The sequence below is a fragment of the Tachyglossus aculeatus genome, chromosome 21, assembly GCF_015852505.1.
Source record: "Tachyglossus aculeatus isolate mTacAcu1 chromosome 21, mTacAcu1.pri, whole genome shotgun sequence".
Taxonomy (NCBI): Eukaryota; Metazoa; Chordata; class Mammalia; order Monotremata; family Tachyglossidae; genus Tachyglossus; species Tachyglossus aculeatus.
In genome coordinates, this window is record NC_052086.1 from 19,505,993 (window position 1) to 19,530,622 (window position 24,630).

The 24,630-nt window shown below is 48.7% G+C and overlaps 1 protein-coding gene across 1 annotated transcript in view; it reads right to left on the reverse strand.

Annotated features, from left to right (window-relative positions):
* Positions 1-218: 218 nt before the first annotated feature.
* The window catches only part of GGT5 (gamma-glutamyltransferase 5), a 66,202-nt gene continuing 41,790 nt past the window's right edge, over positions 219-24,630 (reverse strand). Inside the window, 12 exon segments of the mRNA XM_038763563.1 lie at positions 219-703; positions 1,355-1,465; positions 2,955-3,067; positions 4,071-4,174; positions 6,422-6,609; positions 10,224-10,360; positions 11,754-11,900; positions 17,906-18,063; positions 18,450-18,645; positions 22,709-22,807; positions 23,044-23,083; positions 23,085-23,175. Of these exon segments, the coding sequence (XP_038619491.1) occupies positions 557-703; positions 1,355-1,465; positions 2,955-3,067; positions 4,071-4,174; positions 6,422-6,609; positions 10,224-10,360; positions 11,754-11,900; positions 17,906-18,063; positions 18,450-18,645; positions 22,709-22,807; positions 23,044-23,083; positions 23,085-23,175 (1,531 nt within the window). The 3' untranslated portion in view covers positions 219-556.

The window sequence follows — 24,630 nt, forward strand, 5'->3', positions numbered from 1 at the left end:
GGGGTGATCATGGCAAGTGCGAGGACACATAGCCAGAATCACTTCACTGGCCCTGGGCCACAGGGAGAACTCCAAGCTGGTCGGCTCCCCAATCTCCTCTCGCCTCCCTCCAGAAATCAAGCCAGGCTCAGCTCTGGATGGGGGTAGGTGGGCTTTCTCTCTCTCTCTCTCTCTCTCTCTCTCTCTCTCTCTCTCTCTCTCTCTCTCTCTCTCTCTCTCTCTCTCTCTCTCTCTCTCTCTCTCTCTCTCTCTCTCTCTCTCTCTCGTTAGCTTCGTATCCCTTGGATAAAGACCAAGGTGTGGAAAAAACATGGAGGAGTCCCTTGGGCCCCCCCAAAGCCTTCTACCCTCTTCCTGCTTGAGCTCTGCAAGGGTGAAAACAGGGGTGCTGGGGCAGAACAGCCCACATCTGAGCGAGGTTCTTCCTCTGAAGTGAGACATCCAAGTTTTTAGGGGAGGGCAGGGGTAAGCAGTCATTCCAGGTTGGCCCTGGTGGTCAGGGGAGACCAGAATCGCTTTTGCCATTGGGTTTGCTCATTCCTGGGGGTCTCTGGGGTTAGTACCCCGAAGCTTCCCCCAACTTCCTTTTATCAGACTCAGCGTAGAGGCATTCTCCTTCCTGGTAAATAGCTTGCACCACGTTCAGAAAGAGTTCCTTGCTTTGCACCTGGTGGCCTCTGTCCCGGAGTCCGTCCTCAATCTCCTGTGCAAAGCAGAGGGAAAGAAAACACCCTGGCATGAAGGTCAACCTCAGGGTTTGTCCCACACCTGCTGTTGTTGGGAAGGGGCCTGGCCTTAGAGCACTGGGCAATCATCTTAGGAGCCCTCAGGGGCAAATCAAGGTCACACACCTCCTCCCTGCCCACCGCGAGCTCCTGAGAAGGATTTGTCCAGGGGGGGAATGCAGCCCCTCTTTCTGGGTCTGAGGACTTGTGGGAGTTGGGCAAAATCCTGGCAGTGGTGAGGTGTGTGCATTCTGACTCTGAAATAAGGATGACCTAGAAACAGAGAGGGGCAGTGGCAGATCAGCACGACCCAGTCAACAGGGCCTGCCCCCATGGCTTAAGAAGGCTAAATCACCCATGTGGCATTTCACTTGATCAGTGCTGGGGCGATTGATCTCTGATCCTGAGATGAATCCGTGGCCTATGCGGGCACCCAAGAGATCCAGGAAAAAATGGCTCCTAAGTGTAAACTCCTCCCATGTGCTTTTCTCTCAGGGTCGGGGGTCCGACCCATAATATATTGTCACTAAAATGTTTTGAGGAAATGTGGGTCAGAGTCAGTGGGCTTTTGTCTGTGTGGCTCTTTCCCAGGTTGAGTGGGAAGTGGGGTGATGTGGGAAGGGTCTTACTTTGCTGAAATTTTTCTCAAATTCAATTTTAGCCTCTGCGTTGACATGGAAGATGGGTTCTTTGATGGCGTTCTTCAGGTCATAGCCGAACCAAAGTTTGTTCATGATGGCCTGCGCAGAGAAAGGGAGCAGTTAGAGAGGCCCTGGGGACAGACCTAGGGTCAGACCTGGGGCTGACAGGACTTTCCTTCTTTCCCTCCCTGGTGCAACTTTCTTTGGAGAGAACAGTGTTCTTAAAACTGACCAATGCCCAGTCAAAGCAGCCCTGGCTGGCTTCCCTCTGCTAGCCCCCAGGCTCTGAGCCACCGTCTCCCACCTCTCTCTGGCAACTTCTCCTCCATGCCCCATCACCTCTCCCAATTTCACCTAACTTCCCTTTGGAATCACTGCTGCGGTCCCTGTTGGGATGAAGGTGACCGGGGCCTGGGCAGGCAAATAGAGCAGGGAACAGTGAAAGGAGTGGATTAGAAATCCTGGGAGGTTTCCCTGTTTCCTATTCAAGGGATGGCCAGACATTGCTCAGTGGAAAGAGCCCGGGCTTTGGAGTCAGAGGTCATGGGTTCAAATCCCTGCTCCTCCAACTGTCAGCTGTGTGACTTTGGGCAAGTCACTTAACTTCTCTGTGCCTCAGTTACCACATCTGTAAAATGGGGATTCAAACTGTGAGCCCCCCGTGGGACAACCTGATCACCTTGTAACCTCCCCAGTGCTTAGAACAGTGCTTTGCACATAGTAAGTGCTTAACAAATACCATCATTATGTACTGCAGCAGGGATAATGGGGAGGGGGCTGGCGAAGGCCTGGCTGTTTGAGGAGACCAAGCAGGTGGCATTGGGGAGGAGCAAGGTGTAGAGCAAGGATTTCCATCCTCGGGGACGAGACCCTGGCTCGCCCCACAGCCCGGGTATTGGAGGGGGATACCACAGATCACCAAGCTGGGCAGGAGAGCGGGAGTGGTAGGAATGTGGGCCGGCTGTCCCCCGCAGCCCTTAGCCCACCCCCCAGGGCTTTCATCATCATCATCACCATCAATCGTATTTATTGAGCGCTTACTGTGTGCAGAGCACTGTGCTAAGCACTTGGGAAGTACAAGTTGGCAACATATAGAGACAGTCCCTACCCAACAGTGGGCTCACAGTCTAAAAGGGGGAGACAGAGAACAAAACCAAACATACTAACAAAATAAAATAAATAGAATAGATATGTACAAGTAAAACAAACAAACAAACAAATAAATAAATAAATAAATAAATAAATCAGACCCCCAGTGTCTCACTCCGGTGCCCGACTGGCCACATGCCACAACTGCAGTCGTGCCCAGTCATTGTCTCGGGGGGCACTGAGGAAATGGCTCTGATTTGGGCTCACAGCAGCATGGACTCCCCATGGCTCAGCTTGGCATTAAAAGGACCCCAAATAAAAGTTCCCACTTCAAAATAATTCAACTGGAGATAGGTGACCCGACACTTATCGTTTTCCTGGTGCTCCGTCTGCCTTATGCCCTCGCCCACTGCACTGGACCTCCTGGCCAAGTGGCCCAGTGGCCCAAAGTCCTAAGGAGAAGAAGTCAGAGATGTCTCCTGTAGCCAAAAAAGCTTACCAGGGCCATGGAAGGAATGATCAACTCTCCCCCAGCTCCACCAATCACCAGCTTGGATTTCTTGTCTCTGGAGATTAGAATGGAAGGCACCATAGAGGATGGTGGTCTCTCCCCTGCAACACATGGACAAATAACTCAGTTTCAACCCCCTACTGCCCATTGCCTCGTAAATAATAATAATACTAATAATGGTGGTATTAAGTGCTTACTATGTGCCAAGCACTGTTCTAAGTGCTGGGGTAGATACAAGGTAATCAGGCTATCCCACATGGGGCTCACAGCCTTAATCCCCATTTTACAGATGAGGGAACTGAGGCACAGAGAAGAGAAGTGACTTGCCCAAAGTCACACAGCTGACAAGTGGCGGAGCCAGGATTAGAACCCATGACCTCTGACTCCCAAGCCTGTGCTCTTTTCCTCTTAGCCACGCTGCTTCTCGTAAATCTTTCTTTCCCCCGTTTGTTTGACTGCCATCAAATCTGGAGGTTCCAGTTGTGGGTCCAGGATAAATCCCAGGGTCTTTCAGGCCCAGCCCTTTGACCATTTTTTGATGTTGTTGTTGTTGTTTTATGGTAGGTTAAGCACTTATTGTGTGTCAAACACTGTTCTAAGGGCTGGAGTAGATACAATTTAATAATAATAATAATGTCATTTATTAAGTGCTTACTATGTGCAAAGCACTGTTCTAAGCTCTGGGGAGGTTACAAGGTGATCAGATTGTCCCACGGGGGCTCACAGTCTTAATCCCCATTTTACAGATGAGGTAACTGAGGCACAGAGAAGTTAAGTGACTTGCCCAAAGTCACACAGCTGACAACTGGCGGAGCCTGGATTTGAACCCATGACCTCTGACTCCAAAGCCTGTGCTCTTTCCACTGAGCCACGCTGCTTCTCTAATCAGGTCAGACACAGTCTCTCTCCCCAACGGAGCTACAGTCTTGTCAAAGAAACTTCTGGGCAGCTTGAGGGAAGCTGCGATTGGAAAAGGGGGCTGCCACCTGCTCCCCTCTAGACTGTAAGTGCATTGTGAGCCCCCATGCTTAGTACAGTGCTCTTCACATAGTAAGTGCTCAATAAATACCATGGATTGATTGATTTCTTCTCAATGGGGCTTACCTGGAACCACTTTCTTTTTCAGGTCTAGGGACCAGTTGCAGAAGTCCCAAATCTCATTGTTCAAAATGATGCCGGTCCTTGGAGAATACACCCTGGAGCCAAACCTGAGAGGAGAGAAAGCAGGAGGCATGGGAACTGCTTAGCAGGGAACGGGGGCAGCCGGGGTCCCCCACTGGAACCTCCCGAAACCAGAGGTCGGATGAGAGTATGTCAGATGAGGCTGATCAACCCACTCTAACGTGACCCACCCTGAGCAAAGAGGGGCAGAAGAGGAAGGGGGAGACAACGAAGCCGGGGATGGGGTTGGAGTGGGGGGGGGGGAGTGCCGTTCCCTGGAGAAGGGCAGGAACTGATGCTATTTCCACAATTCCAGGAACATGGAAAACCACCTGAGACACCAAAGTGAACACTCCTTGATCTACAGCCCCAGTCAACAGCAGTTTATGAGAAGCAGCATGGTGAAGTTCTATTCCTGGCTTCACCATTTTCATTCATTCATCCAATCATATTTATTGAGTATTTATTGTGTGCAGAGCACTGTACTAAGCACTTGGGAAGTATAAGTCCTCACTGTACCTCATTCTCATCTGTCCCACCGTCAACCCCTGGCCCACGTCCTCCCCCTGGCCTGGAATGCCCTCCTTCCACACATCCGCCAAGCTAGCTCTCTTCCTCCCTTCAAAGCCCTACTGAGAGTTCACCTCCTCCAAGAGGCCTTCCCAGACTGAGCCCCCTTTTCCTATCTTCCTCCCCATCCCCCCACCACACCTCCTTCCCCTCCCCAAAGCACCTGTATATACTTTTATACAGATTTATTACTCTATTTTACTTGTACATATTGATTATTCTATTTATTTTGTTAATGATGTGCATTTAGCTTTAATTCTATTTGTTCTGACAACTTGACACCTGTCCACATGTTTTGTTTTGTTGTCTGTCTCCCCCTTCTAGACTGTGAGCCCGTTGTTGGGTAGGGACTGTCTCTATTCCACGAAGGTGGAATTACAACCCAGGTCCTCTGTCCACTAGACCATGTTGCCAACTTGTACTTCCCAAGCACTTAGTACAGTGCTCTGCGCACAGTAAGTGCTCAATAAATACGATTGAATGAATGAAAGTCGGCAACATATAGAGATGGTCCCTACCCAACAACGGGCTTACAGTCTAGAAGGGGCTTCTCTGCTGTGTGACCTTGGGCAAGTCACTTCATTTCTCTGAGCCTCAGTTACCTCATCTGAAAATGGGGATGAGATTGGGACTGTGAGCTCTACATGGGGCAGGGATTGTGTCTAACTTGATTTGCTTGTATCCACCCCAGCCCCAAGTAGAGTGACTGGTACATAGTAAGCGCTTAATAAATACCATCCTCATCATCAATTTCTTCCGCGGGTTCCTTCAAAGACAGAAATGCTGCAGCCCCAGGAGAGTTGGGGGATGTTCGGACAGGTAATAATAACAGTAATAATAATAATAATAATAATAATAATAATGTCATTTATTAAGTGCTTACTATGTGCAAAGCACTGTTTAAGTGCTGGGGAGGTTACAAGGTGATCAGGTTGTCCCACGGGGGGCTGGCTCACAGTCTTAATCCCCATTTTACAGATGAGGTAACTGAGGCCTAGAGAAGTTAAGTGACTTGCCCAAAGTCACACAGCTGACAAGTGGCGGAGCCAGAATTAGAACCCATGACCTCTGACTCCAAAGTCCATGCTCTTTCCACTGAACCACGCTGCTTCTGTACTTCTGTACTACACAGTAGTAGTAATTGTGGTGTTTATTAAGTGCTTACTATGTGCCAGGCACTGTACTGAGTGCTGGGGTAGATACAGACAAATTGAGTTGGGCACAGTTTCTGTACTTCTTGGGGCTCACAATCTAAATTCCCATTTTACAGAAGAGGGAACTGAGGCCCAGAGAAGTGAAGCGACTTGCCCAAGGTCAGAGAGCAGACAAGTAGCAGAACTGGGATTAGAACCCATGTCCTTCTGACTCCCGGGCTACAGGTAATAATGGCATTTATTAAGCACTTACTATGTGCAAAGCACTGTTCTAAGTGCTGGGGAGGTTACAAGGTGATCAGGTTGTCCCACGGGGGGCTCACAGTCTTCATCCTCATTTTACAGATGAGGTATCTGAGGCCCAGAGAAGTGAAGTGACTTGCCCAAAGTCACACAGCTGACATTTGGCCAAGCTGGGATTTGAACCCATGACCTCTGACTCCAAAGCCCGGGCTCTTTCCACCGAGCCACACTGCTTCTACCTGCTTCAGGTAGACTGAGGCCCGGGGGCCCCAAGGCCCAGAAAGTCTAAGGGAATAAGGTCGGGTGCAGAAGGGGATGCGTACTCACGGCACGTTGATGGTGCTGGTGACAGACACGGCACTGCCGTCGGCAGAGATGACAGACACGTGGCTGGTTCCGGGGCTCTCGCTCCCGTGCGGGATGGAACTGTATTTATCCAGCGTGTGGTTACCCCAGTAGTCGATGCTCTCCTTGGTTTGTTGAGCCAAGGAGTAGGACAGCAGATCCTGAAAGACCTAAAGCCCGAAGCAACCATGATCATCAGCATCATCATCATCAATCGTATTTATTGAGCGCTCACTATGTGCAGAGCACTGTACTAAGCACTTGGGAAGTACAAATTGGCAACATATAGAGACAGTCCCTACCCAACAGTGGGCTCACAGTCTAAAAGGGGGAGACAGAGAACAAAACCAAACATTCTAACAAAATAAAATAAATAGAATAGATATGCACAAATAAAATAAATAAATAAATAGAGTAATAAATATGTACAAACATATATACATATATACAGGTGCTGTGGGGAAGGGAAGGAGGTAAGATGGGGGGGAGTAGAGGGGGACGAGGGGGAGAGGAAGGAAGGGGCTCAGTCTGGGAAGGCCTCCTGGAGGAGGTGAGCTCTCAGCAGGGCCTTGAAGGGAGGAAGAGAGCTAGCTTGATGAGAGAGGAACCTCGTGAGGCCAGCGGGGAGGAGGAAGTTGGGGGTAAGATATCACCTGGCCGAATCGCTCAGTGCCTAGAGGCCAGGGACTGCACTGCCTTTTATTCATTCAATCGTATTTATTGATTTTTACTTCTCTTTTACTTCTCTGGGCCTCAGTTACCTCATCTGTAAAATGGGGATGAAGATTGTGAGCCCTACATGGGACAACCTGATCACCTTGTACCCTCCCCAGCACTGAGAACAGTGCTTTGCACACAGTAAGTGCTTAACAAATACAAAAATTATTATTATTATTTTACTTCTTTTTGAAATTCCTCCGGCACTTAGTACAGTGTTGTGGGGAAGCAGTATGCCTCAATGGAAAGAGCACAGGCTTGGGGTCTGATGTCATGGGTTCTAATCCTGGCTCTGCCAATTGTCAGCTATGTGACTTTGGGCAAGTCACTTCTCTGTGCCTCAGTTCCCTCATCTGTAAAATGGGGATGAAGACTGTGAGCCCCACATGGGACAACCTGATCACCTTGTAGCCTGCCCAGTGCTTAGAACAGTGCTTTGCACATAGTAAGCATTTAACAAATGCCATTATTATTATTATGGGGAAGCAGCGTGGCTCAGTGGAAAGAGCATGGGCTTTGGAGTCAGAGGTCATGGGTTCAAATTCTGGCTCTGCCAATTGTCAGCTGTGTGACTTTGGACAAGTCACTTCACTTCTCCGGGCCTCAGTTCCCTCAATTGTAAAATGGGGATGAAGCCTGTGATCCCCCCCATGGGACAACCTGATTACCTTGTACCCCCTCCAGTGCTTAGAACAGTGCTTTGCACATAGTAAGCATTTAACAAATGCCATTATTATTATTATTACACACAAATTTCTTTGACCAAGAGGCACAATTCCCTCTCTGGTGTCCATTGCCTGCCCTGTTGCTTAGTTTGGCAGCACACTGACTTGAGTGTGAGGAGGAAATGGCCGACAGAAGGACGGTCCCAAGCCAGCCAACTAACAACAGCAGGGCACCAGGAGCACCCGGGTTGCGCTCCTGAAGAGGAAGACATCTGCGATGGTGCCCTCAGTCTGGTGGTGGCCGAGGGCATTGAGAGTGGAAGTTCCACTTATGGGGCCCGAATAACTCTGGGTACCATCTTTGTTTTCAGCCCACATTGTCTGTGCTCAGGCACATCCTCTGTCCGCTCAGGAAAATGAAAGATGGAACTGCCAAGGCACAGGGGGCCGGGGAGGGGTGCAGTGAGAATGGGCGAATCACCCTCAAATTTCTCCCACAGGCTCACACCCTAAAAGTACAGCCCCTCCCCTAGAGAAGCACGGCCTTACAGTTCTGCCCTCCTAGGAATATTGATCAATCAGATTTATTGAGCATTTACTTTGTGCAGAGCACTGTGCTAAGCAGTTGGGAGAGTACATTGTATAACAGAGTTGGTAGGGACATTCACTGCCCAAAAACGAGCTTGCAGTGCAGAAAAGGAGACAGACATTGAAATAAATTACAGGCATGTACGTAAGCAGAGTGCAGCTGAGCGTGAAGCAAATAAAGGGTGTAAATCCACGAGCAAGCAGAAGGGAGAAGGAGCAGGGGAAATGAAGGCTCATTCCAGGAAGAATTCTTGGAGGAGATGTGATTTTAATAAGGTTTTGAAGATGGGGAGAGTGGCGGTCTGTCAGATATGAAGGGGAAAGAGTTCCAGGCGAGAGGAAGGACGTAGGTGAGGCTTGGCAGTGAGATAGATGAGACCGAGGTACAGTGTGGAGGTTAGCATTAAAGGAGTGACTTGAGCATCTGGATTGCTGTAGGAAATCAGAGGGGTAAGATAGGAGGGGACAAGGTGATTGTGTACTTTAAAGCCAATGGTAAGGAGTTTCTGTTTGATGCAGAGATTGATGGGCAACCATCGGAGGTTCTTGAGGAGTGGGGAAACGTGGCCTAAATGGTTTTGCAGAAAAATTATCTAGGCAGCAGGGTGAAAGTACATACTGGAGTGGGGAGAGACAGAAGACAAGGAGGTCAGCGAGGAGGCAGATGTAGTCAAGGTGGAGCACTGTAAGTTCTTGGGTCAGTGCAGTTTGGATAGAAAGGAAGGGTGGATTTAATGATGTGAATGTTGAACGGACAGGATTTGGTGAGTGACTGATTAGGTGGGTTGAATGAGAGATAAGTTGAGGATAATGCTAAGGTTATGCGCTTGTGAGACGTTTGTGCTGTCTACAGTGATGCGAAATTCATGGAGAGGACGGGGTTTGGGTGGGAAGATGAGGCATTTGGTTTTATACATGCTGTTTGAGGTGTTGGTAGGACACCCAAGAAGCGATGTTCTGAAGGCAAGAGGAAATACGAGACTGCAGAGCAGGAGAAATATCAAGACTGGAGATGCAGATTTGGGAATTATCCTCAAAGAAATGGTAGTTTGAAGCCATGGGACTGAATGAGTTCCCCAAGGGAGTGGGTAAAGATGGAGAATAGAAGGAAATCCAGAACTGAGCCTTGAGGGACTCCTACAGTTAAGGGGTGGGAAGCAGTGGAGGAGCTTGCAAAAGAGATTGAGAATGAGCAGTCAGAAAGATAGGAGGAGAACCAGGAGAGGACGGTGCCAGTGAAGCCAAGTTTGGATAATGTTTCCAGGAGAAGAGGATGGTCTAGAGCAGCATGTGAGAGGTTGAGGAGGATTAGGAGGGAGTAAGGCCATTGGATTTAGCAAGGAGATCATCGGTGACCTTCGAGAAACCAGTTTCTATGGAGTGAAAGGGACGGAAGCCAGACTGGAACCTCAGAGAATCAAAGCTTTGCTTCCTCTTTAGCCACTTTCACCTTCCCCTCCAGAAAACCCAGGTTTCAGCAGTTTAAAGAAAACCCAAGAAATTGGCCAGTTTACAGTCTTTTACTTGCCTCTAGAGGTCACAGGGTCACGGTTAGGGATGGCCATATTGTGGGAAAGTTATCGCGACCATAGCCACAGGCTAAGTCAATGGGAGGGGGCTAGGAGCAACTGTTGGGAGCCAGGATAGATTTTGAGCTCTTAATCTCTCAGGGCATAATACTGCAAACCTCCTTCAACCCGAGACTGAAGTGCCACACCAGAGTTTGGAATGGAAGTCTTGAGGCCGGGGCCGTCCAGAAGGGTTGGGGCCGTTCTGGGCCACAGCGGCCCAGCCAGAATAGCAGATTTGCTCACCTTGGGGTTGGAGGGGTTTCGATGGTCATACAGCTTCCACTTCTGCCCATTGGCAAACTTCATGACCTCAGCAATAAGATGGTAAGTGTCCACTTTCCTTTTGGTCTGTGCCACGGACTCCTTGGTGAAGTTATACTCTTAGGTGGGGAAGGAGACGATGGGATCGGCAGAGGGAAAAACCAGCCCCTGCCCTACACAGTGTGGAGGGGGGCCTTCCCCTTCTCCAGACCCTGAAGGGATTGCATGTTGGGGGGCATTTGGGAAGGAGAGGAGGTGATTCTCTCCGAAGGGTTTAGAATCCAGGTCTCCCTGGCTGCCCCCTTCAGAGTTAGGAAGCATCTTGGGAGCCCCAGTAAAAGAGGAAATTCCCTACAGCCTCACAAGGTGGGAGAGTTAGAGCTAAGCATGTTCCTTCTCGCCCTCCTGCACCCAACAATGACTGTGGTATTTGGTACTGGTATTTTGGTTAGTATTCTACCAACCCTTTTACATTTTACTCTCCCAAGTGACTAGTAGTACTCTGCACACAAGTGCTCAATAAATATGATTGATTGATTCATTAAGCACTTACTCTGAGCAAGGATACAATGTCCCACAGTGGTGCACTGACTGGGCCAGATCCTGATAGCAGGGACCCACAGGAAGCCATGAAGCTGGCTCTTTTCAGCAGTTTCATGCTCAGTAATCAACCTTCCATTCTACCCACTCAAATTCTTCCAAGTAACAATGATAATAACACCACCACTAATTCTACTCAATGGAAAGGCGTGCATTCAAGAGTTCCCAAGGCAAGGCTCTAAGGCTTCCCTATCAATCAATCAATCAATCAATCGTATTTATTGAGCACTTACTGTGTGCAGAGCACTGTACTAAGAGCTTGGGAAGTACAAGTTGGCAACATATAGAGACAGTCCCTACCCAACAGTGGGCTCACAGTCTAAAAGGGGGAGACAGAGAACAAAACCAAACATACTAACAAAATAAAATAATTAGAATAGATATGCACAAGTAAAATAAATAAATAAATAGAGTAATAAATATGTACAAACATATATACATATATACAGGTGCTATGGGGCAGGGAAAAGAAACTAACCATTCATTCATTCATTCAATCGTATTTATTGAATGCTTACTGCGTGCAGAGCACTGTACCAAGCGCTTGGGAAGTACACGTTGGCAGCCTGATTGTTTTTCCTTTAGCTGGATTTCTGGGATACGGCCAGGTGGTAGGGAGGTTGATGCTTGCCAAGACCCTGTCAGTGGCTTATCGCGTGCCAACCTGGGGTCCCAGATGAGGCTCACTGCCTCATCCTAGGATGAGACTCACCCTCGGGATGACTCTGAGGAACCATTTGTCCCCCAGAGGGAAACGACGCTCACTCCAGTTCCCATCCCAGGGCTGCCTCATCCTAGGATGAGACTCCCCCTCAGGATGACTCTGAGGAACCATTTGTCCCCCAGAGGGAAACCGTGCTCACTCCAGTTCCCATCCCAGGGCAACCTGCAACTTTCCCTGCCTTCATTTACCTTTCAGGACATTGAGGATATAGCTGAGAATGGCCCCTCCGGCTGGCGGAGGTGGGGTGTATAAGGTGTAGTCTCCCAGGTCAAAGTCCAGTGGGGCCACCACTTCTGGTTGGAATTCAGACAAGTCCTCTGCACGCAGTATGCTCCCTGGAGGAGAAAGGGACATGGGAACTCTTAGCAATCCATTCCAGGAATGGCCCAGTCAGACTCCACCACCATCACTATCAATCAGACTTATCAAGTATCCCTCTGTATGCCGAGCACTGTCTTTGGGGATTGGGGAACATGGAGAAAAGCAGGAGGTTCGATCTCTGTCCTTCAGGAACTCCCAAAAGTTCCCTTGATTGTTAAAAGATTAGGAAAGTAATAATAATAACTGCGGTATTTGCTAAACACTTACTATGTGCCAGGGACTATACTAAGCACGCAGGTGGATACAAGCATATCGGGTTGGACACAGTCCCTGTCCTGTGTGGGGCTCACGGTCTCAATCTCCATTTTACTGATGAGGTAACTGAGGCACAGAGAAGTAAAATGACTTGCCCAAGGGCACACAGCAGACAAGTGGTGGAGCCAGGATTGAAACCCCTGACCCTCTGAGTCCCAGGCCCATGCTCTACCCATTATGCCATGCTGCTAGTGAACACAAAGAAGAACAAGAAGTATGAAAAACACGAACCTAAAGAGAGAAGTGCACAAGAGAGATGAGTTGACCGTGGGAGTGGCCTGAAGAGGAAAGTCAGAGCATTAGTCAGGAAGGGCGTCCTGGAGGAGGCGGCCTTTGAGAAGGGCTTTGAAAATGGGGAGGGAACTAGATGGGAAAAAGTGAGTGGGGAGGGAGTTCTTAGTGGGGTGAAAGTGTGAGGAATGAATGGGACATAGCCTGGAGGATCCAGATGTTGGGGCCTGGGGGGAGGGCTGGGTTTAAGCAGCTAATTTGGGAGGCAAGAAGATCACGCATCCAGAGCCAGCAGGAGAAGATGGCAGAGAGGAAAGAGGGAGTTGAAGTCTAATGCTGGAGAGTCTTGAAGCCAATGGTCAGGACTTTTATGCTTTTGGAGAGAAGGAAAGGGGAGTGATGTGGCTCTGCAGAAAATGACATGTGCAGTTGTGTGTTAAAGAAGACGGAAGAGGGGAGAGGCTGGAGGCAGGGAGCCTAGTAGGGAGGCCATGACTGTAATCCAGAGGTGAGTGGTTTGTCTTGGCCCGGGACGCTGGTTCTAAGGGCAGGGAGAAAAGGCTGAATTCATGAAATACCGATGAAGAGCTAGCGGGATTTAGAAGTGGCAGAAATGTGAGAGGTAAATGACAGAGGGGAGTCAAAGACAGTACCAAACCTGGAGTTTGTGGGCATGGAAGATGGTGGCTTGGCCAACGGTTAAGAGAAAATTAGAAAATAAGGAGGGGCCTTAGGAGGGGAAACGAGGAATTCCAGATTCTGAGCTCCTCTTTTGAAATCTACAGAGAGAGGCACAGGAGAACCACTGTAAGACTGCAAGCCCCTTGAGGTCAGAGGCTGTGCCTTTTAGCTTTATTTTTTTTACAGTATTTGCAAGTGCTTACTATGTCCCAGGCACTGTTCTAAGAGCTGGGGTGGATACAAAGTAATCAAGTTGAACACATTCCATGTCCCATATGGGGCTCAAAGTCTTAATCTCCATTTTATGGTTGAGGTAACTGAGGCCGAGAGAAGTTAAGTGACTTGCCCAAGGTCACACAGCAGTGTAGTCCCTGGCACCAAGTCCTTCTGAATCCTGGAACCATGCTGTATCCACCAGGCAGCGTGGCTCAGTGGAAAGAGCCCGGGCTTTGGAGTCAGAGGTCATGGGTTCAAATCCTGCCTCTGCCAATTGTCAGCTGTGTGACTTTGAACAAGTCACTTAACTTCTCTGTGCCTCAGTTACCTCATCTGTAAAATGGGTATGAAGACTGTGAGCCCCCTATGGGACAACCTGATCACCTTGTTACCTCCCCAGCACTTAGAACAGTGCTTTGCACATAGTAAGTGCTCAACAAATGCCATCATCATCATGCTGCTGTACTGTATTCATTCATTCGATCATATTTATTGAGTGCTTACTGTGTGCAGAGCACTCTACTAAGCAGTTGTCCCAAAGCCCCGGAAAAGTGCACCAGACAGTGCTGAGCATACAATAGGTACTCAGTAAATAGCCACAGTAGCATTTATTTAGCACGAAATTGATGCAGTGGACTGTACTAGGGAAAAACAGAATAAAGAACTCACACTCTGAAAGAGGATACAAACATAAAAATATTAACAACTGGAGTGGTCAAACTAAATTGAATACACTAGAGTCAAGTTGCATGCTGAGGATGAAAATATGTTCATAAATCCTAAAGTGGGCTGAAGGGATGATAATAATAATAATGGCATTTATTAAGTGCTTATTAAGTGCAAAGCACTGTTCTAAGCTCTGGGGAGATTACATGGCAATCAGGTTGTCCCACAAGGGGCTCACAGCCTTAATCCCCATTTTACCAGTGAGGTAACTGAGGCCCAGAGAAGTGAAGTGTCACACAGCTGATAACTGGCAGAGCTGGGATTTGAACACATGTCCTCTGACTCCAAAGCCCGGGCTCTTTCCACTGAGTCACGCTGGTGATGTGGTTCAGGGTATTGGAAAATGAATCAGACAAAGCTTATTGGAGGGGCGGGGGGGATTTTAGGAGGGTTCTAAAACTGGGGACAGACAAGTGGCAGAGCAGAATTTAGAATCCAGGTCCTTCTAACTACCAGGACCATGGTTGCCCATTCACCTCTGGATCAAACAGAAACCTCTCACCATTGGCTTTAAATCACTCAATCACCTTGCCCCCTCCTACCTCACCTCACAACTCTCCTACTACAACCCACTCACCCGCTCTAGTTGTAACCTTCTCACTGTACCTCAACCTCACCTATCTTGCGGTTGACCTCTCGCCCACATCCTGTCTGTGGCCTGGAATGCCATGCCTCCTCATATCTGACAGAAAATTACTCTTCTCAACTTCAAAGCTTTACTGAAGGCACAGCGTGGCTCAGTGGAAAGAGCACGGGCTTTGGAGTCAGGGGTCATGGGTTTAAATCCCGGCTCCACCACAAGTCTGCTGTGTGACCTTGGGCAAGTCACTTAACTTCTCTGAGCCTCAGCTACCTCATCTGTAAAAATGGGGATGAAGACTGTGAGCCCCAGGTGGGACAACTTGATCACATTGTATCCCCCCAGAGCTTAGAACAGTGCTTTGCACATAGTAAGCGCTTAACAAATGCCATTATTATTATTATTATTATTATTATTATTATTATCTCCTCCAAGAAGCCTTCCCTAAGGCCTCTTTTCCTTTTCTTCAACTCCCTCTAGACTATGAGCCTGTTGTTGGGTAGGGACCATCTCTATATGTTGCCAACTTGGACTTCCCAAGCGCTTAGTACAGTGCTCTGCACACAGTAAGCGCTCAATAAATACGATTGAATGAATGAATGAACTCGTTCTGCATCACCCTGACTTGCTCCCTTTATTCATCCCCCTTCCCAGCCCCACAGCACTAATGTTTATGTCTGTAATTTATTTCTTTATATTAATGTCTGTCTCCCCCACCTCTAAACTGTAAGCTCTCTGTGGGCAGGGAATGTTTCTCTTCATTGTTATACTGTACTCTCCCAAGTGCTAAGTACTGTGCTCTGCCCGCGGTAAGCGCTCAATAAATACAATTGACTGACTGACTGCCTGATGCGGAGAAGGAGGGTGTCCCAAGTCTGGGAAACAGGCTGAGCAAGAGGATGGAGGCTGAAAAGTTGAGGAATGGTTAGAACCTCGGTTCAGGAGAAATGAAGGCAGTGAACTGGGGAATGGAAGGTGAAGAGAGCAGAGAGGGCAAGATGATGGGGAGTCCAACCCTTGTGTCTTGTGTGTCTCGAAAGCTTCACCGAGTGCATAAATTCATAGTCAAGCGCTTAGTACAGTACTCTGCACACAGAAAATGATCAATAAATATGATTGATGATGGTGGGTGCAGAGTACTGGGTGGTAGTTGGGACAATAGAAGCAGCGTGGCTCAGTGGAAAGAGCATGGGCTTCGGAGTCGGAGGTAATGGGTTCTAATGCCGACTCCGCCACTTGTCAGCTGTGTGACTTTGGGCAAGTCACTTAACTTCTCTGTGCGTCAGTAACCTTTTCATTCATTCAATCGTATTTATTGAGCGTTTACTGTGTGCAGAGCACTGTACTAAGTGCTTGGGAAGTACAAGTTGGCAACATATAGGGACAGTCCCTACCCAATAGTGGGTTCACAGTCTAAAATGGGGAGACAGAGAACAAAACAAAACATACTAACAAAATAAAATAAATAGAATAAACATGTACAAATAAAATAAAATAAATAAATAAATAGAGTAATAAATACGTACAAACATATATATATATACGGGTCCTGTGGGGAGGGGAAGGAGGTAAGGCAGGGGGATGGGGCACTGTAAAATGGAGATTAAGACTGTGAGTCCCACGTGGGACAATCTGATTACCTTGTATCCCCCCAGCACTTAGAACAGTGCTTGGCACATAGTAAGTGCTTAACAAATACCATTATTAATTGATAATAATTTAGAATAAAGTCGGGGAGTGGAAAATGACATGGGGAAGACCTCCTGAAGGAGATGAGATTTCAGAAGGACTTTGAAATTGCAGAGAGCTGCCGTCTGCCAGATGTGAAATGGGATGGAGTTCCAAGCAGGAGGGAGAGTGTGATACCAGTGTCTGAAGTGCGAGAGATGAGAGTGAGACATGCTGAGTAGGTTAGCTTCGAAGGAATGAGGAGTGTGAGCTGGGTGTAGAGGGAGGAGTGTGGAAATGTATAGGGAAAAGGGAGTTGATTGAGTGCTTTAAAGCCAACAGTCGTGCTGTTTGATAAAGAGAGGCATGGGCTATCACTAAACGTTTTTGAGAAGTGGGGAGAAGGGTGGGAACGTGTCTACCAACTGTTGTACTCTCCCAAGCAGTGCTCTGCACACAAGTGCTCAATAAATACAGTAGATTGATTATGTGTCTGCTTGTTGTTGGATTGTACTCTCCCAAGGACTTAGTACAATGCTTTGCACACAGTAAGTGCTCAATAAATACAATTGAATTAATTGATTGTTGTGTGCAGAACAGCAGCATTTAAGGATAATAATACAGACAGCGTGTGGACTGAAGTTGGGGAGATCAGTGAGGAGGCTGATGCAAGTAGTCAAGTTGGGATATGATAAGTGCCTGGACCAGCATGGTGACTATTTTGGATGGAGAAGAAGGGGCGGATCTTCTAGACTGTAAGATTGTTATGGGCAGAGAATTTGTCTGTTTTTTGTTGTATTGTTCTCTCCCAAGATCTTAGTACAGGGCACACAATAAGTGCTCAAAAAATGCAATTGAATGAATGAATGAATGAATGAATGAATGATCCTGGAGATGCCATGGAGGAAAAATCCAAGGGAGTTAGTGACAGACCGTCTATGGGGTTGAAAAAGTGGAAGGAGTAATGTCAATGTTGTGGGGTTCAGAGATAGAAAGGATGGGGTGTTACCAACTGGGGTGGGAAAGTTCGGGTTTGGAAGGGAAGATGTGGCGTTCCCATCCGGAAAGAGTGGTGATGAGGTCTAGTCTGTTCTACCCACTAGGCCACTCTGCTTCCCAAGCACTCAGTATAGCGCTCTGCACCAGTAAGCGCTCAATAACTACCACTGATTATGGGGCTGATGATGGGTTGCATTATTGCTATTATTTGGATGCTTGCGATCATTATTAATGGGGCTACATCGGTATAAGCTTATATATGAGATAAGTAGGCTAATTGTGGGCAGGGAATGTGTCCGTTTACTTTAGTATTATATGCTCTCGAGCACTTTGCACCGTGCTTTGCACATAGTAGGTGCCCAATGAATAGGATTGAATGAATGAATAGTTTGAATCATGAAAACTCCAGGGAGAGGGAAAGGCTCTGAGGAAGAAGGCCCATATCTGTCTTCCACCCAAGGGGCCTCCACCTCCGTCACTCCGAAAGGTCTGGACCCAGGCCATCCCACCTCTTCCTCTTCTCCCACAATGAAGGAGAGGCCCGTGTGAATGAGCTGCCCACCCAGCCAGCCACCTGCCCACTTCAGGACGCTCAAGCCTGACCTTCTTTCCTGATATCTTCCAACAGATTGTTGGCCAGCTCTCCTTTGTACATTGCGTCCGCTCCCAACCGGGCCACCGTCTCCAAGGTTTCAATCATTGTGGGCCACTCGAGAACATCGCCCTCCTTCAAAACTCGGTTGCCTTGGAAGAACAGCTGCCTGTGACAACAGAAAGTCCCTGGATATGCCCCAGCCCTGTGGGGAGGGGACCGCCAGATTGGCCCACCCTCGGGCAGATGCTGCAGCTGCTGCCCTTGGGACCCTTGGCATTCAATCGGGGAAGTATCACCAGCCCTCTTCCCGCCCCCTCGTCTGTGTCCACCTCGGGGGGTGGCAGTCGGAGCCAGGTGGCGGGGGAAGGCCGAGGACCTGGGCTGAGGTGGGGTTAGGTGGAGGGGAGGCAGCCAGGGCAGCAGGATGAAGGTGGGAGAGCATGGGCAGGTTGACCGGAGGCTCATGACCCCAAGGCCATGTGGGTAAGGCCCTCCATCCCAGGATGTTGACCGTCAGGCGGGGGTGTGGGGGGGCTTGGAGTGTACCCTTACCGCAGGGAAGATTGATAGACCAATTTTTGCAGGCCAGAATGGTTGAGGAACTGTGACAGGACTCTGGGCATCCGGAGGCCCCCGCGGAGGAGCTGGATCGTCGGTTGGAACAGGTCACTCCAGGGCAGCCGGCCGTAGCGCCGGTGGGCTTCCTGGTACCCCCGCAGCTCTCCAGGCACCCCGATCCACCTGCTCCCTGCCCAGACAGCAGCCGTCAGTCTCCCTCCGGCAGCCAGAGACGGCGGGGAGCCCGGAGTCCCCAGGATATCCCCCCACCCCCTGCCGCCCCCAGTAGACTGTAAGCTCATCCCTCTGGACTGTAAGCCCATCGTGGGGAGGAACTGTGTCTGTTTATTGTTACATTGTACTTCACCAAGCATTTAGTACAGTGCTCTGCACACAGTAAGTGCTCAACAAATGCAACTGACTGACTGACTGAGGCCTTGGACCTGGAATCGAGGGATTTGTTCCCCATTAGATGCCACCTCGACTGCCACCTGAGAGGTCTGAGTAGGGCCTGCCCTAGGAGCTCTAAAACACCTCCCCCTTTAGACTTTAAGCTCATTGTGAGCAGGAAATGTGTCTGTTCATTGTTATGTTGTGCTCACCCAAGCGCTTAGTACAGTGCTCTGCCCATGGTAAGTGCTCAATACGTACGATTGAATGAATGAATGAATGAACCTGGAGCCTCTAACCATCAGTGATAATGGCTAGGAACAGGCAATGTTTCGGGGCCATGTTGTATTCCAATTTTTTTTATTTTTTAATGTTATTTCTTAATACTCATAATGATGGTATTTGTTAAGCGCTTACTATATGCCAAGCACTGTTCTAAGCACTGGGGGAGATTCAAGGTAATCAGGTTGTCCCAGGTGGGGCTCACAATCTTAATCCACATTTCACAGATGAGGTAACTGAGGCACAGAGACGTGAAGTGACTTACCCAAAGTCACACAGCTGTTAAGTGACGGAGCCAGGATTAGAACCCATGATGTCCGATTCCAAAGCCCAGGCTCTTTCCACTAGGCCATGCTGCTTCTCTTAAGCGCTTACAATGTGCCAAGCACTGAACTAAGAGCCGAGGTAGATACACACCAACTAGGTTGGACACAATCCATGTCCCACATGGGGCTTATAGTCTTAATCTCCATTTTGCAGATGAGGTCACTGAGACGCAGAGAAGTGTAGTGTTTTGCCCAAGGTCAAACGGCAGACAAGTGGCAGAGCCAGGATTAAAACCCACATCCCTCTGAGTCCCCAGCCTGTGCTCTATTCACTAGGCCATCCATTTGAAGACCTATCTCTGCCTGGTGTGTGCTTCTCACCCATCACTACTCAGGCAGGAGCTAACGGAGGAATTAGGGGCTTCTCTAGACTGTAAGCTCATTGTGAATAGGGAAGGTGTCTATTATATTGTCATATACTCTCCCAAGCACCTACTACAGTACTCTGCGCACAGTAAGTGCACAATGAATCAAATCAATCGATCATCAATCAACCAACGGTATTATCTGAACACTTACTTTGGGCAGAGGATTGCACCAAGTGTTTGGGGAGGATACAGTGCTACAGAGTTGGTAGACACAATCTCTAACCACAAGGAGCATACCGTCCAGTGGGGAAGACAGGCATTAAAATAAATTACCGATACAGGGAATGGGAGATTATAGGGATCTGTACATAAGTGCTGTGGGGTTGAGGGAGAGGTGAATATCGAGTGCTTAAGAGGTTCAGATCTGAGGGCATAGGCAGCATAGAAGGGAGGGTGAATAGGGGAAATGAGAGCTTAGGGAAGGCTTCTTGGAGGAGACATGATTTTAGGAGGGCTTTGGAGGTGGTGACTTTTCCCCTAGATTGTTAGCTCATCATCTAGACTGTAAGCTCGCCTTGGGCAGGGAACATGTCTACCAACTCTGTTATATTGTAGTCTCCCTGTATGCAATAAATGTCCAATATTGATGGTTTGATTAACTGGGACTTGGGAAAGTCATAACTTCTCTGTGCCTCGGTTTCCTCATCTGTGGACCCCTGGCCCATGTCCTCCTCCTGGCCTGGAATGCCCTCCCTCCGCCAAGCTGGCTCTCTTCCTCCTTTCAAAGCCCTACTGAGAGCTCACCTCCTCCAAGAGGCCTTCCCAGACTGAGCCCCCTCTTTCCTCTCCTCCTCCTCACCCCACCACCCTACCTCCTTCCCCTCCCCACAGCACCTGTATATATGTTTGTACAGATTTATTACTCTATTTATTTTACTTGTACATATTTACTTTTCTATTTATTTTGTTAATGACGTGCATTTAGCTTTAATTCTATTTGTTCTGACGACTTGACACCTATCCACATGTTTTGTTTTGTTGCCCGTCTCCCCCTTCTAGACTGTGAGCTCATTGTTGGATAGGGACTGTCTCTATATGTTGCCAACTTGTACTTCCCAAGCGTTTAGTACAGTGCTCTGCACACAGTAAGCATTCAATAAATACGATTGAATGAATGAATGAATATTCAATACTTATTTTCCCTCCCTCTTAGACTGGGAGCCCCATGTGGGACAGGGACAGTTTCTGCCCTGATTATACTGTATCAACCCCAGCATTTAGTAATAATAATAATAATAATGACATTTTAAAGCGCTTACTATGTGCAAAGCACTGTTCTAAGTGCTGGAGAGGTTACAAGGTGATCGGGTTGTCCCAAGGGGGGCTCACACTCTTAATCCCCATTTGACAGATGAGGTAACTGAGGCACAGAGAAGTTAAGTGATTTGCCCAAAGTCACACAGCTGACAATTGGCAGAGCCGGGATTCAAACCCATGACCTCTGACTCCAGAGCCCGTGCTCTTTCCACGGAGCCATGCTGCTTCCCAGTGCTTGGCATATAGTAAGCACTTAACAGATGCGACAATCAATCAGTGCATTTCCAGGCACACTGGCCACTCTGATTCACGGTCAGCAGGGCAATTTTGGCATGACTGAGTGACCATCATTGCCTCCGGTTTTGATTGCCGGTTACCCCGAGGGGTCTCTGGGCAGATACCACCGGACCAGGTGGTTATAGGAGAGGGATGATTGGGGTGGCCTGACTCAAGCCAGAGTGTTGGAACCAGGTGATGGCAGAGATCAAATGAGGTGACCAATGGGCAGTTGGTAGAAGAAGGGGTGAACCCTCTCCCCATCCCTACCTTTCTTCCTTTTCTCCTTCCTCCCCCTTCTCTTTCTTTGTTCCCCTTCCTCTCTCCCTTTCCCCCTTTCTCCCCTTTGCTCCAGCCTGGCTTCAGCCCGTTCTACTGGTAACTTTTTTATGGTATTTGTAAAGTGCTTACTATGTGTTGCAGGCACTGTGCTAAGCGCTGGGGTAGACACAAGCTAATCAGGTTGGACACAGTCCCTGTCCCACAAGGGGCTCACAGTCTTAATCCCCATTTTGTAAATGAGGTACCTGAGGCCTAGAGAAGTGAAGTGACTTGCTCAAGGTCACACAGTAGACAAGTAGCGGAGCAGGGCTCAGAACCCAGGTCCTTCTGATTCCCAGGCCCGTACTCTACCCACTCTCCACTATCTCCATCCACTAGACCATGCTGCTTACTCAGGGATTCAGTCAATCAGACTAAGTTCTTAGGTTTTCCCACCGAGCCACCTTTCCAGGTAGTGAGAACCCCAGAGGCCTCAGGGAGCCCTGGCCAGGGATGAAACAGAGAATTGAGAAGCAGCGTGGCTCAGTGGAAACAGCACGGGCTTTGGAGTCAGAGGTCATGGGTTTGAATCCCTGCTCTGCCAATTGTCAGCCGTGTGACTTTGGGCAAGTCGTTTAACTTCTCTGTGCCTCAGTTACCTCATCTGTCAAATGGGGATTAAGACCGTGAGCCTGCCGTGGGACAACCTGATCACCCTGTAACCTCCCCAGCACTTAGAACAGTGCTTTCCACATAGTAAGCACTTAATGTATGCCATTATTATTATTATTGAGGGCTGACAGGAAATCCTCTGGGGGAATCCATTCATTCAATCATATTTATGGAGCACTTAGTGTGTGCAAAGCACTATACTAAGCACTTGGGAGAGTATTGTATAACAATAGACACATTTCGTGCCCACAACGAGTTTACAGTCTAGAGGGAACTTCAGCATCACACAGAAGCAGAGAGCTGGGGGATTTGGTTGGGAGACCTCAAACCTCATTCCCTTCCTCTCTCCCTGTATCCACTCCCTCGCTTTCTGCCTCCCACTCCCAGCCAGTAGGGTTTCTGGGTCCAGATATGTGCTTACCTTGTCCCCACGATGAATAGCTGGAACTGCAGTGTCTCAACAGACTTTCCTCTACGGCTTTGGGAAGGGTCTCCCTGGCATTGATCACCTCAATCTTTTCTGAAAAAAGAGAGAAGGAAACCCCCCCATCTCGCCCCCTGACCATCACCATCTTCTCTGCTAGCCCTAGGGGACGGGGTGAAAACTCCCAGCCTGGAGTGGGATTCGATTTCAGAGACCAAAAGAAAGAACCATGGCTCTCTACAACGGTGGTCTCTTTGCCCCCAGACAGCAAACGTGTAGACAGGAAGGGGCCGGGGATGGAGCTGGGACAGCAAAGGCAGCTGCGAACCTACCTGTGGTTGCGTTGTAGATGGTGAAAATGACGCCTCCCCCCCAGGCCCATGCTCTGGGGGTTGATCACTGATGTGCAGATCAGGGCAGCAATGGCAGCATCAACGGCGGAGCCCTGTTTCTTCAGAATATCCCTGAGAAAGACAGAACAAACAACCTGAAGGTGCAGCCCTAGCCGGGACAGCAGCTGGATTGGGTGAGGCGGGAGGCTCCTCCACTTCTCCTCCAAGCGATCCCCTCAGGACCGGCCCTGACCTCTCTGGAGCGACATTCCCAATGTTCTCTGTCCCAGTGAGCCAGGGGCGTCGGGGGGCTGCAGCAGCAGTGATGCCAGTATTGTCACAATTACAGTTTGCAGACCCGTGCTGCATCCTCTGCCAACCCTCAGCGTGGCACAGTGGAAAGAGCACGGTCATGGGTTCTAATCCCGCTCTGCCACATGTCTGCTGTGCAACTTTGGGCAAGTCACTTAACTTCTCTGAGCCTCAGTTACCTCATCTGTAAAATGGGAATTAAGACTGTGAGCCCCCTGTGGGACAACCTGATCACCTTATTTCCCCCCAGTGCTTAGAACAGTGCTTTGCACATAGTAAGTGCTTAATAAATACCATCATTATCTTCTAGACTGTGAGCCTGCTGTTGGGTAGGGACTGTCTCTATATGTTGCTAACTTGTGCTTCCCAAGCGCTTAGTACAGTGCTCTGCACACAGTAAGCGCTCAATAAATACGATTGAATGAATGAAGTGCTTAACAAATGCCATCACTATTATTATTATTATTATTATCCAGGAGCTGGTACTGTGCCCTCCAGGGAGCTGTGCTCATTAGAGGAGCAGTGTGGCTTAGTGGATAGAGCACGGGCTTGGGAGTCAGAAGGACTTGGGTTCTAATCCCGGCTTTGTCACATGTCTGCTGTGTGACCCTGGGTAAGTCTCTTAACTTATCTGGGCCTCAGTTACCTCATCTGTAAAATGAGGATTAAGACTGTGAGCCCCATGTGGAACAGGGACTGTGTCCAACCTGAATGACTTGTATTCACCCCAGTGCTTAGAAGAGTGCTTGGCACATAGTAAGAGCTTAACAAGTACCACAGTTAGAGCCCTACATGTGCTCAGGCCAAACTGTACTGGGCTGAAAACCCCCAGGATATGTTTGTTTGTTTTATGGTATTTATTAAGTGCTTACTATGTGCCAGGTACTGTTCTAAGCACTGGGGTAGATACAAGACAATCAAGAGAGACAGGATTCACAGTCTAAATAAGAGGGGCTGAGCATGGATTCTGTGGGCCAGGTAGATTGAGGTCTGTATGACAAATAGTGTCATCCTCGACTCCGCTCTCTCATTCACCCCCCACATCCAATCCATCACCAAAACCTGCCGGTTTCACCTCCACAACATCGCCAAGATCCGCCCTTTCCTCTCCATCCAAACCACTACCCTGCTCATTCAATCTCTCATCCTATCCCGACTGGATTACTGCATCAGCCTCCTCTCTGATCTCCCATCCTCCTGTCTCTCCCCACTTCAATCTGTACTTCACGCCGCTGCCCGGATCGTCTTTGTGCAGAAACGTTCTGGGCATGTTAC